We start from the raw sequence: 13,346 nt of genomic DNA, 5'->3' as shown, positions 1-13,346 counted from the left end.
CGTTAATAATAGCAAAACAGCTCCTGACACAAATCTCCTGGCAAAAAGACAAAATAGAATAAATCACAAAATGCAGCGCTAAGAATTAATTACAAATTGCCAATGTTGAGAAAATATGACATCTCAAATAAAACAGTCCAATAGGTGTAGGTCTACACAAAGGAAAGTGCTGGGAAGAATCCATCACCAAGAAGGAAAGGTTCATTCTTACCCCAATGATGGACTACTTAATCAAAAGCAGTCAAATACACTTGCAAATCCTCCACTTGGATGTCACTATACACATGGGGAGATAGATTGCATGAACACCAATAGGATCCTCCTTAGACAGACTTTCATCGCATCAGGACATCTGGGTTAAACTTAATCACCAGGTGAATGGACACTCGTAGACCAAAGGTGTTAAAATGCAGTAGCCAGAATTTGAACAACAAAAAATAATGGGCTGAGTGAGCTGTACAGTAAATGAAGTAAGCTGTATAGGATTATGTTATTATATGTACCTTTACCTGACTGAAATTTAATGAATATGAAAATGGTATCATAGTTACATAGTTAGTCTGGTTGAAAAAAGAGACAAGTCCTTCCAGTTCAACCAATAAAAGGGAAAAACAATTTCAGCAGTATTACACAAAGCCAACACTCCTATTACATGCTGAATATTCTACATATACAGAGATTATTCATGCTGTAGGTATGAACAATCTTGTTATTGCACTTGGTCATAGAGTTTGTATTTTATTTTTTTACTGGCTCTGTTAACCACTTGCTGACCGCATTTTAGCTGAATGATGGCTACAGGGTGGCTGGCTAGTTCTGGGAGGCTGTCCTATGCGGTGGCACGCTCTGTGATCATAGTGTCCCCCAGACACTGCTGTTCACAGATTGTGGTAAAGAGCCTAATTCTTAACCTTCAAACCCTACCTTTATGTCTAACTGACTGGTGCTTTTAATTTTTTCTTGTAGTGTCTATGTTATGTGACACATTTGTATGTGGGTACTATGGCTGTGGGACATGCATATTATGACTTAATTCACACGGGAGACATCTAGTCCTTTCAGTAGGAGATCTGTGAACAGATCCCCCTGCTATATCAGAGTAGAATAGGGGAGATATCATTTTTGAGACATCCTTGTCTATTCAGTTTTTTACTACATTTTAAAATGGGATCTTTCCGGGCCCATGTTGTGTCTATGGGAAACCAGATGAAAATGGACTTGCATCTGTTTATGTCAAACTATCTCCGATCTGTGTGCAGATCTTTTTCATTTTTTTCCCAGCCTCAGAGGTACATGTCCATTTATATACACCTCCCCATAGATTATATAGAGTTTCTGATCAGGTCAGCTTGAAAAACTGACAGGTGAACATGACCATATCACCCATGTGAAAGGGTGTCTATGGCTTTAGCTTGTAAGCTTACTTCAGGGTCTACTGAAGCAGGCCCATATTTTGGCCATGCTCACTGTGCACTGTGACACTCAGTATCTTAATTAGTGGTTCCCAGGGTATTTTGTAATCCTTGCAATGCCCCTGTAGGTCAGTTATCAGCAAAGTAAGATTGTTTTTATACCTAATTGGCCACCTGGGTATTTGTTCACCTCACCTCACCTCTGTTATCTGCTCAAGTATTAAAAATTAGATGTTAAGGAATTAAATCTGTTCACTGTTAACCGCATCTGTCCATGTATGTATTGTAGCTATGACATGACTTTTCTTACAGTCCATAAGTGCAGCATGGTTTGTATTACTTTGGATTGTTCTCAATTATGTTTGTGTTAGGGTGGGCTGCCTGGTTGTGTAGGACCATGTTAAAGTAAAAATTCCCCTTTTCATATTTAGGGTGTAACATGTAATATGTTACTAAAGCACCTGCCCGCACCCTGTCTTGATCCCCCATTGTGGTAGCAGATGGAGGATTTTCTCCCTGCACCCACTGTCACAACTCAGAAACAGCACAGTCGTGCAGGGCTCTGCCCACATAGCCCTGTCATTCATTCAGAGAGTTCTGTGAATGGATGAACTATAAGTACTGTCTACCACTGCGACAGACAGCTTGTAGTTCTCAATGAACTGCGAGGGTGCTGATGAGCACTCTTCTAGTTCATTGATCTTCATCAGTAAAGCCATGTACACACGACCGGACTTTTCCCCCGGACTGGTCCGATGGAACAAATCCGTCGGACAATCCGGCCATGTGTGGGCTTCATCGGACCTTCAGCAGACTTTTTCTGTCGAAAATCAGACGGACTTTAGATTTAGAATATGTTTCAAATCTTTCCGATGGACTCGAGTCAGGTTGAAAAATTTGTTTGTCTATATGCTAGTCCAACGGACAAAAAAGGACGCAAGAGCAGCTATTGGCTACTCGCTATGAACTTCCTTATTCTAGTCCCTTCGTACGTCATCACGTTCAAACCAACAGACTTTCGACTGGACTTTAGTCCGTTCGCGTGTGGGCAAGTCATTCAAAAGTCCGTTGTAACTCCATCGAAAGTCTGTTGGAAAGACAGTCGGACCTTTGATGCTGAAAAGTCCGCTCATGTGTACATGGCATAACTGTCTGCCCATACGGAAGGTACAGGAAGACAGCTGTACTGACAGACTGCAGAAGCCTGACCCTGCACCACGATCTACTGATCGTGGGGGAATAGCTTACAGTCTCCTAAGAAACCTGCAAAAAATGTGCATTTGTTTATTATTTTCGAAGTGAACTTAGTCTTTAAGGCACATAAGGTTTTTCCCTCCCTGTTTTTTAAAACAATCACAATAATTTTTTTAGGCTGGCACAAATGGAAAGAACTAATGGATCCTTGTTCACGGACAGCAGCTCGGCCACTGGAAGCATGTGAGTAATATCTGTTAGGTTGCAGAATATTGTAATAAGCCATTAAAAAAGGTAAAAAAACATTGTAGGTCTCAAAGGCTAATTATAAAATATAGATACCATAAGATTTTAAAACTGCATATAGCTTATAAACACTAAGTATGTTGAAAACATAAACTAAATAAACAGAAATTTATTTCAGTACACAATAAATACACTTTCCCTGAATCTTATCCCTGGGGGTGAAAAATCTGTAGGGCCTGTTCACACCAGAATGCTGAGTGGCAAATTCTAATTCTGTGCGTTCAAAATGCAATGCCCTAGTGATCTGCTGCAGGTGTCAATATATTGGCACTCTGTTTGCAGGCACAAGATTGCATGCTACCACAGTACCCTGTGATTTAGTGCAGCATGCAGAGGAAAAAAAGCCTAAAAAAGAAAACTAATGCAGACATCGCATCTAATGATTGGTAAGCTGCAATACGTTACATGTTTGGTTTTGGCTTTAATAACGCTTTAACATTATCCATTACATCCAATGAACCAACAGGTTGCCTAAAGGAATTGTAAGGTTGAACTAGGAAATAAGTGATCTTCTTGACTTGTGTTAAGCACAAGGTTGGCTCTACAGAATTACATATACTTAGATCGGAAAAAAGGTATCTGTATTTAAGTTTTGTATTTAGCCATTTGCTGGAGTTTTTTATTTGTATATGTCACTTCATAGAATGGTTTGTGTGAATAAATGTTTCTTTCCCATATCTTTTGTGATATAAACTGAATAAAAGCTCTTCCACATGGAGGAATATCTCCTTCTTGAAGACCCATTCCCACTATTGCACTTTGTCGGCACACATATGTTTTGCTGCACATTAACTTGCAATGTGTTATTATTTCTTTGATTGTGTTTTCTAACTCACCAAAACACACTAAAAAAGGCGTATGTAGAATTTTTGACAGTGCACGTCCACAAGGTATGTTAGAGAGCCATTCAAAATGAATGACACCTCATTGCACCAATGCACATTACTATGCATTGTGTCAAGGTGTGCCACTTCAGCACAATAGTGTGAATGAGCTCTCAATACAAAAAAAATGATACATTTTGATAGCAATGCTTATATATTTATCAAGGAACACTACAGTAAGTTCCCTACATACGAACGACTTTTGTTTCTTGAGCGTGTTTATAAGTCCAGTTTGTTTGTAAGTCCAACAAGGTTAGCCTAGGTACCCAGCTAACACAACTGGCTATAAAGTGCGGTACTGTAATAGGTTTATAATTCAGTACTTTTCACATGAATAATTATACTGTACTATTGTACTCTATATAGTATTGTACAGTAAAGTATACAAAAGCAAACCACTTATAAAGAATGTACGCAGGTGACAATATATGCCAGACACATAAACTAACTTATGTGATTGGACATGAGAACACATGTTCTTATCTTTGAAATTTCGCAACCTGAAGGTTTGTATGTAGGGGACTTGCTGTACTAAAAATCTTTATTGTGAAACAACCTGAACAAGCTTACTTTATGCTTAATGACCTTTAACAATTATTAGTAGCTTCAGTCAGACCATCCACATGAACAATGGCTTTGCTCTCAGCTAAATGCCAAGTGAAAACTGAATAGTGACAGATATCTAAATGCAGTCAGAGAGAGTTTTTATAATATAATTGCTGTCAGTTAGGTCTGTTCTGTAGAAGATGAAGGATATGATAATTGTTCTCTAAATAATTACTGAGCCCCCATAGCAGCTGTAAATTATGCCTTCTGACTAGAACAATATTTGTTCTGCAGCTCTAATGCTCATTGAGCCCGTGTTTACATCTTAATGGTTCCCAGTGGTATAACTCAGCTAGTTACCCTGGGGAAACCACTGCAATTGTCATAAAAATCTATTTGGCCCATTGATTTCACTATGTTGCAGTACAGTGCATTACAAAACACAATCTGCATAAATGTACTGTCTTAATGTGTGTTAAAAACAGGTCAGGACACAATACTTGCCATAGTCTGTGTTTAATGAACAGAACTACACTCATATTCACAACACAGCATCTGAATAAAACTATCTCTTAAATCTGGTGATCCCTACTTTTTTGAGGTTGATACAGTGTAAGGAGAGCCAAAGGTGCTAGTGTACTTGATGTGTACTAATGATCTGTAGCTAATTGTTATTTACAAAAATGTATTCTCTGTTATCAATTACCCATAATCTGCTCATTGTAAATTACACGATCAAACGTGATGCTTTGTGAAGAAGGTTGCACATAGACTTATTTTTTGATGATTAATTTGCCTATATGTGTTTGTGCAAACCTAGTAATTACAGAGAACAATGAATGCTCTTCAACCTCTGTATATGATGAATCTTATGGCTAAGGTGTCTATTTAGGATAGTCGGACAAGCACTCTAGTGGTATTTGAGGTGGAAGCTCATTAGCCAAATAAGCATGATGATAGTGTCCTTGTGTGTTTTGAACCAAGGCCTTACTATGGCAAGGAATCGCTACATTACTGTTTTTCCTACACTTTAAAGAAGACTTGAAATGTATAAACTGTACCTCCTAAAGAACTGCCCCCATTGAAAACTTGTTTGGGAAAAATTGAGAAGCAGCAGGAGGTGTGGAGAATCACAGATCCACATTAAACATGAAGCAGAAGAAGGTAAATCCAATCCCTGAAATCTGCACAGTAATGACATCACCAAATATCCCTCCATATCTTCTGAGACTGGCTGTGAGAAGCACAGTGCCTTAAGTCTCGTACACACACTTATTACTTTTTTTTGTTCAACCCAGCAGGTTGAACAAAAAAAAAACAACTGACAGCTCAGGTCAGAGCTACTGTACTAACAATCCAATGTTATTACAGCGAGTTCCCCTGCTGAGCTATTGTGTTGCGACAGGGGGGCAGCCCCCCCGCCAGAACACTCCGGCCAATGGCTGAGATTGTTAATCGGGAGTTGGTTGGCAGTCCTTTTTCAGTCACGAGCCTTCGTCTGACCGGCTGCCGTCTCCATACACACAGCCCGAATGTCAGCCGGTTTCTATTGAACCAGTCAATCCCGCCTGACATTCAGGTTGTGTGTACTAGGCTTTAGATTTACACTGCAAATATAAATAAACATTCTAGATGTTTCCTTAAGTTAGCAAATTTCAGGTACATTTTAGTAAAGAAAGGGCAGAACTCATATATGTGTGTGTATATATATATATATATATATATATATATATATATATATATATATATATATATATATATATATATATATATATATATATATATATAAAATGAGAAAAAACTGAGCTGCTTTTTTACAATGTGACACTCAAAATAGGTAAATAAGCTAACATTGTATGTATTTCTTTTTAATTAGTTCTATTGGATTGGCTGCAGTTGGGTTTCTACAATGTGTAGAAGCCAGTGTCACCTCATTAGGATTTTCTACTGACTGTTTTTTTTAAGTTAGATTTTTAGACTACATATTAATGAATTCTAAATTAATCATCTGGGAATATTATAAAGCACTTTACACATTTTGTTGAGCAAGTAAGTGGGCATTTGAAGTGGAACATTCAGTGCACTGAATACTAGGTTAATGATAAGAATGTTTTTTCTTATCTTAATCTTGACAGATCAAAATCTTTACCACAATATTAAGTGACAGCATTGCAAGTAAATGCTAAACTGTGACTGCCTCTTGTTAGGTTCATTATTTACATGTGTAAGAACTGTTGAATTAAATTAAAGGTTGAAATATGATTAGAATAGTTATAATAGTATCTTATAAAATTACTAAAGCATCATGCACTAGGCCAGCAGCGAACAATAGATGGACATTTAACACTAATGCCTTCAGAAAAATTAGGTATTGTAAGCAGTAGGTATAGCTGATTTCACCATAAAACTGTCCATTGTAAAATAGTCAGACTTGCATACCCGATAGCTTTGTACCTCATTGAGTGCTGGCATGCTATAGGCACTGGTTCATCACCTGAGTAGGCAAAAAAGGCATTGACTGGCCAAACATTCGAGCATTCTCATTATTTGTTTTCAAATCCTTTTATCCTTCAACATTTGTAGCACAAGCAGTTCCACGATGAATATTGATAAGTATCTCCACTGCAGCCTCTTTAGACAGTGTACTCTCAAAGCCCCACTATAGTAATGTTTGCCCTTAGCCCACCTGTGTCTTAAAATGACCCTGTGTATCACTGATATAGATTGGGCAAGTCCAAAATTTGTCACTAACAGCAGTACCCCAGAAATATTTTACCCATTTAACCACTTCAGCCCCGGAAGGATTTACCCCCTTCCTGACCAGAGCACTTTTTACAATTTGGCACTGCGTCGCTTTAACTGCTAATTGCGCGGTCATGCAATGCTGTAACCAAACGAAATTTGCGTCCTTTTCTTCCCACAAATAGAGCTTTCTTTTGATGGTATTTGATCACCTCTGCCGTTTTTATTTTTTGCGCTATACACGGAAAAAGACCGAAAATTTTGAAAAAAAATGATATTTTCTACTTTTTGTTCTAAAAAAAATCCAATAAACTCAATTTTAGTCATACATTTAGGCCAAAATGTATTTGGCCACATGTCTTTGGTAAAAAAAATGTCAATAAGTGTATATTTATTGGTTTGCGCAAAAGTTATAGCGCCTACAAACTAGGGTACATTTTCTGGAATTTACACAGTCTTTAATTTATGACTGCCTATGTCATTTCTTGAGGTGCTAAAATGACAGGGCAGTACAAAACCCCCACAAATGACCCCATTTTGGAAAGTAGACACCCCAAGGAAATTGCTGAGAGGCATGTTGAGCCCATTGAATATTCATTTTTTTTGTCCCAAGTGATTGAATAATGAAAAAAAAAAAAAAAAAAAAACAAAATTACAAAAAGTTGTCACTAAATGATATATTGCTCACACAGGCCATGGGCCTATGTGGAATTGCACCCCAAAATACATTTAGCTGCTTCTCCTGAGTATGGGGATACCACATGTGTGGGACTTTTTGGGAGCCTAGCCGCATACGGGGCCCCGAAAACCAATCACTGCCTTCAGGATTTCTAAGGGCGTACATTTTTGATTTTACTCCTCACTACCTATCACAGTTTTGAAGGCCATAAAATGCCCAGATGGCACAAACCCCCCCCAAATGACCCCATTTTGGAAAGTAGACACCCCAAGCTATTTGCTGAGAGGCATGTTGAGTCCATGGAATATTTTATATTTTGACACAAGTTGCGGGAAAGTGACAATTTATTTTTTTTTTTTTTTTTTTTTTGCACAAAGTTGTCACTAAATGATATATTGCTCACACAGGTCATGGGCATATGTGGAATTGGACCCCAAAATACATTTAGCTGCTTCTCCTGAGTATGGGGATACCACATGTGTGGGACTTTTTGGGAGCCTAGCCGCGTACGGGACCCCGAAAACCAATCACCGCCTTCAGGATTTCTAAGGGTGTACATTTTTGATTTCACTCTTCACTGCCTATCACAGTTTCGGAGGCCATGGAATGCCCAGGTGGCACAAAACCCCCCCAAATGACCCCATTTTGGAAAGTAGACACCCCAAGCTATTTGCTGAGAGGCATGGTGAGTATTTTGCAGCTCTCATTTGTTTTTGAAAATGAAGAAAGACAAAAAAAAAAATTTTTTTTTTCTTTTTTTAATTTTCAAAACTTTGTGACAAAAAGTGAGGTCTGCAAAATACTCACTATACCTCTCAGCAAATAGCTTGGGGTGTCTACTTTCCAAAATGGGGTCATTTGGGGGGGGGTTTGTGCCACCTGGGCATTCCATGGCCTCCGAGACTGTGATAGGCAGTGAAGAGTGAAATCAAAAATTTACGCCCTTAGAAAGCCTGAAGGCGGTGCTTGGTTTTCGGGGTCCCGTACGCGGCTAGGCTCCCAAAAAGTCTCACACATGTGGTATCCCCGTACTCAGGAGAAGCAACAGAATGTATTTTGGGGTGTAATTTCACATATTCCCATGGCATGTTTGAGCAATATATCATTTAGTGACAACTTTGTGCAAAAAAAAAAAAAAATAATAATAATTTGTCTCTTTCCCGCAACTTGTGTCACAATATAAAATATTCCATGGACTCGACATGCCTCTCAGCAAATAGCTTGGGGTGTCTACTTTCCAAAATGGGGTCATTTGGGGGGGTTTGAACTGTCCTGGCATTTTATGCACAACATTTAGAAGCTTATGTCACACATCACCCACTCTTCTAACCACTTGAAGACAAAGCCCTTTCTGACACTTTTTGATTACATGAAAAAATTATTTTTTTTTGCAAGAAAATTACTTTGAACCCCCACACATTATATATTTTTTTAAAGCAAATGCCCTACAGATTAAAATGGTGGGTGTTTAATTTTTTTTTTTCACACAGTATTTGCGCAGCGATTTTTCAAACGCATTTTTTGGGGAAAAAACACACTTTTTTACATTTTAATGCACTAAAACACACTATATTGCCCAAATGTTTGATGAAATAAAAAAGATGATCTTAGGCCGAGTACATGGATACCAAACATGACATGCTTTACAACTGTGCACAAACGTGCAGTGACAACAAAATAAATACATTTTTAAAAGCCTTTAAAAGCCTTTACAGGTTACCACTTTAGATTTACAGAGGAGGTCTACTGCTAAAATTACTGCCCTCGATCTGACCGTCGCGGTGATACCTCACATGCATGGTGCAATTGCTGTTTACATTTGACGCCAGACCGACGCTTGCGTTCGCCTTAGCGCGAGAGCAGGGGGGACAGGGGTGCTTTTTTTTTTTTTTTTTTTTTTTTTTTCTTTATTATTTTTTTGCTTTTTTATCTTATTTTAAAACTGTTCCTTTCATTTTTTTTTTTTTTTAATCATTTTTATTGTTATCTCAGGGAATGTAAATATCCCCTATGATAGCAATAGGTAGTGACAGGTACTCTTTTTTGAAAAAATTGGGGTCTATTAGACCCTAGATTTCTCCTCTGCCCTCAAAGCATCTGACCACACCAAGATCGGTGTGATAAAATGCTTCCCCAATTTCCCAATGGCGCTATTTACATCCGGCGAAATCTAAGTCATAAAATGCTCGTAGCTTCCGGTTTCTTAGGCCATAGAGATGTTTGGAGCCACTCTGGTCTCTGATCAGGTCTATGGTCAGCTGGCTGAATCACCGGCTGCATTCTCAGGTTCCCTGTTGAGACAGGAGAGCCAGAGAAAAACACGGAAGACGGTGGGGGGGGGGGGGGGCATTCTCTCCCACTGCTTGTAAAAGCAGTCTAGAGGCTAATTAGCCGCTAGGATTGCTTCTACATGAAAGCCGACCGCTGGCTGAAAAGAATGATACCAAGATGATACCTAAACCTGCAAGCATCATTCTGGTATAACCACTCAAAGTCGTGAATGCTGTACTCAGACAAAAATATGGTTAACAATAAAGCACAGTAAACGGTAAAGTATAAAAAATTGCAGACCTGAAAAGCAAACATGATAAAACATAATAACAATAAAACATTGCAGAATAGAATACAGTAAAAAAGAGCAGAACAATAGAGAGAATAGAGAGAGAGAGAATAGAGAGAGAACAATAAAACGACAACTATTATTTTTTATTTTATATTTTTGTTTGTGTTTTTTTTTTTTTTTTTTTCACTTTTTTTGTAACTGTAACTTTTATAACTGTAACCGGTTCCAGGTTCGGGTCTCTCAAAATGCGATGGCATCTTGGGAGACCCTGTGAAAGTGTGTCCTAGTCTGTGCAATGCTGTACCCTACGCTAATACTCAGCTAGTGAATGGTAGCGTTCAAAACATTCACCAATGCAAAGACCAGGATTGTCAGGACAGGAGGGACAATAATAGCGGGTGTCACGCCTATATCCGCGCTTGCTGCAGACACAACATCTTTTTTGGGGGGGTTCGCTGGGTAGGGGTACTCGGGAGGACATAAAAATGCCTCTCATGCAGCCGACTGCATTTGGTTGGGGATGTGAATGGGGGAAGTACGGGCGCTGCAGAAGTGGTGGGTTCCCAATTAGGATTGGCGAATGCAGCAGGAAGGGCATTATGGGCACGACGGGCCTGTGTTTGTCTTTTTGGTGGCAGCGGGACACTACTTGTGCTTGCCACCTCACCAGCTTGAACTGCACTTATGGGACTCGCCACGTCACCAAGTGTTACTGCAGTGCTGGTTTGACTACGACCGGGGTGTACTAGGCCGCTGGCGCTTGCCAGTTCACCAAAACGCTACCAAAAAAACTGTTAACGATCGCAGGGATCAGGCCTGACTCTGCGAACGCTGCAGTTATGCATTTAGTGTTTTGTAAGTGACAGTGATCGATCGATACTGCACTTGGGTGGGCTGGGCTGGGCCGGGCGGAGGGGCAAAACACAGGTGCTAGCAGGTATCTGGGCTGATCCCGCTAACACTGCGTTTTTGGGAACCCTAAACTGCTGGGGACGCCAGTATAGATCTGATCGGATCAGATATTGATCAGTTCAGATACTATACCACTAAGGGAGGAGTACAGTGCGTGCGTGGGTGTTAGCGCTACTGGCACTAACCTGACGCTGCCTGGGGCTGGTGCTTGCCAGTTCACCAAAACGCTACAAAAAAAACTGTTAGCGATCGCAGGGATCAGGCCTGACTCTGCGAACGCTGCAGTTATGCGTTTAGTGTTTTGTAAGTGACAGTGATCGATCGATACTGCACTTGGGTGGGCTGGGCTGGGCCGGGCGGAGGGGTAAAACGCAGTTGCTAGCAGGTATCTGGGCTGATCCCGCTAACACTGCGTTTGTGGGAACCCTAAACTGCTGGGGACGCTAGTATAGATCTGATCGGATCAGATATTGATGCGTTCAGATACTATACCACTAAGGGAGGTGTACGGTGCGTGGGTGTTAGCGGTACTGGCACTAACCTGACGCTGCCTGGGGCTGGTGCTTGCCATTTCACCAAAATGCTACCAAAAAAACTGTTAGCGATCGCAGGGATCAGGCCTGACTCAGCGAACGCTGCAGTTATGCGTTTAGTGTTTTGTAAGTGACAGTGATCGATCGATACTGCACTTGGGTGGGCTGGGCCGAGCTGGGCGGAGGGGCAAAACGCAGGTGCTAGCAGGTATCTGGGCTGATCCCGCTAACACTGCGTTTTTGGGAACCCTAAACTGCTGGGGACGCCAGTATAGATCTGATCGGATCAGATATTGATGCGATCAGATACTATACCACTAAGGGAGGCGTATGCTGCGTGCGTGGGTGTTAGCGGTACTGGCGCTAATCTGACCCTGCCTGGGGCGACGCATATCACCGCCGGGCGATCAGGGGGCTAAATCTTTATTCGGTAATAAACGGCGGGTTCCCTGACACTATAAAAAATAAACAAACTAACCAGCGTCACCCGTAACGGTTATACAGTGATCAGTGGTGAAAGGGTTAACTAGGGGGCAATCAAGGGGTTAAAACATTTATTAGATAGTATATGGGGGTCCCTGTCGCTATAAAACTCTGACGGCGAACCTAAATATTTACGTCCCTAACTAGCATCACCAGCGACACTAATACAGCGATCAGAAAAATGATCGCTTAGCGACACTGGTGACAGGGGGTGATCAAGGGGTTAAAACTTTATTAGGGGGGGTTAGGGGGGTACCCTAGACCTACAGGGGGCCTAACACTCACTGCCCTGACACTGTAACTGTCACAAACTGACACCAATACAGTAATCAGAAAAAAAAAAAAAAAAAAAAAAACCTGCTGGTGTCAGTTTGTGACAGGGGGGGGGGGGGTGATTGGGGGGGGATCGGGGGGCGATCGGGGGGGGGATCGGGGTGTTTAGTGTGCCTGGCATGTTCTACTGTGTGTGGTGTGTTGGTGCACTTACATTGCAGTCTTCTCTCCTCGGCCCGGAACGGAAAATACCGAGCCGAGGAGAGATGACATCATTTCCTCTGCCTCTGTGTACAATACAGAGGCAGGGAAATGATCCCATTGGCTGAGAGCGATCGCGAGGGGGGGGCCACGAATGGATGGCCTCCCCCTCACCTCCGATCGCCGGGGGAGATTTGCCGACCGCCGCAGGCACCGGGGGGGGGTCCGATCGGACCCCCCACCCGCGGGCAGGCAAGGACGTACATATACGTCCTTTTGCCTGCCCGTGCCGCTCTGTCGACGTATATAGTCGTGCGGCGGTCGGCAAGTGGTTAAAGACTTCTTCACAAACAAAGAGTCTTCCTTAGCATGTATGTGAAGAAAGAGAAAAAAAATACATAATGTTGTTAAACTGCATACAATTTCCCTAGCAGGTACTGTTCATAAATGCTCAAAGTCATGACCACCATAAGCACTATACTAAAGTGGACCTTCACCTGAAAATGAAAGTGTGCATTATCCTTTCTTACTTAGCACGCTACATAATTAAATATTTTATCTGGGAGTGATTATCTTTTTTTTTGTTGTATTTGCTCCCACTTCCCTAATCCTAATCTA

At 41.0% G+C, this 13,346-nt stretch overlaps 1 protein-coding gene across 10 annotated transcripts in view; it reads left to right on the top strand.

Moving 5' to 3' along the window:
• The window catches only part of UTRN (utrophin), a 1,071,426-nt gene that overhangs the window by 1,018,651 nt on the left and 39,429 nt on the right, over positions 1-13,346 (top strand). For all 10 annotated transcript variants that reach the window (XM_073627744.1, XM_073627752.1, XM_073627745.1 and 7 more), the window contains one exon: positions 2,784-2,849. In XM_073627744.1, the coding sequence (XP_073483845.1) occupies positions 2,784-2,849 (66 nt within the window). The remainder of the gene's footprint in view (positions 1-2,783; positions 2,850-13,346) is intronic.

This window comes from Aquarana catesbeiana, linkage group LG04 (assembly GCF_042186555.1).
Source record: "Aquarana catesbeiana isolate 2022-GZ linkage group LG04, ASM4218655v1, whole genome shotgun sequence".
NCBI classification, from domain to species: domain Eukaryota; kingdom Metazoa; phylum Chordata; class Amphibia; order Anura; family Ranidae; genus Aquarana; species Aquarana catesbeiana.
Note: the sequence above shows the minus strand (reverse complement) of the source record. Positions and strands in the feature narration are given on the sequence as shown.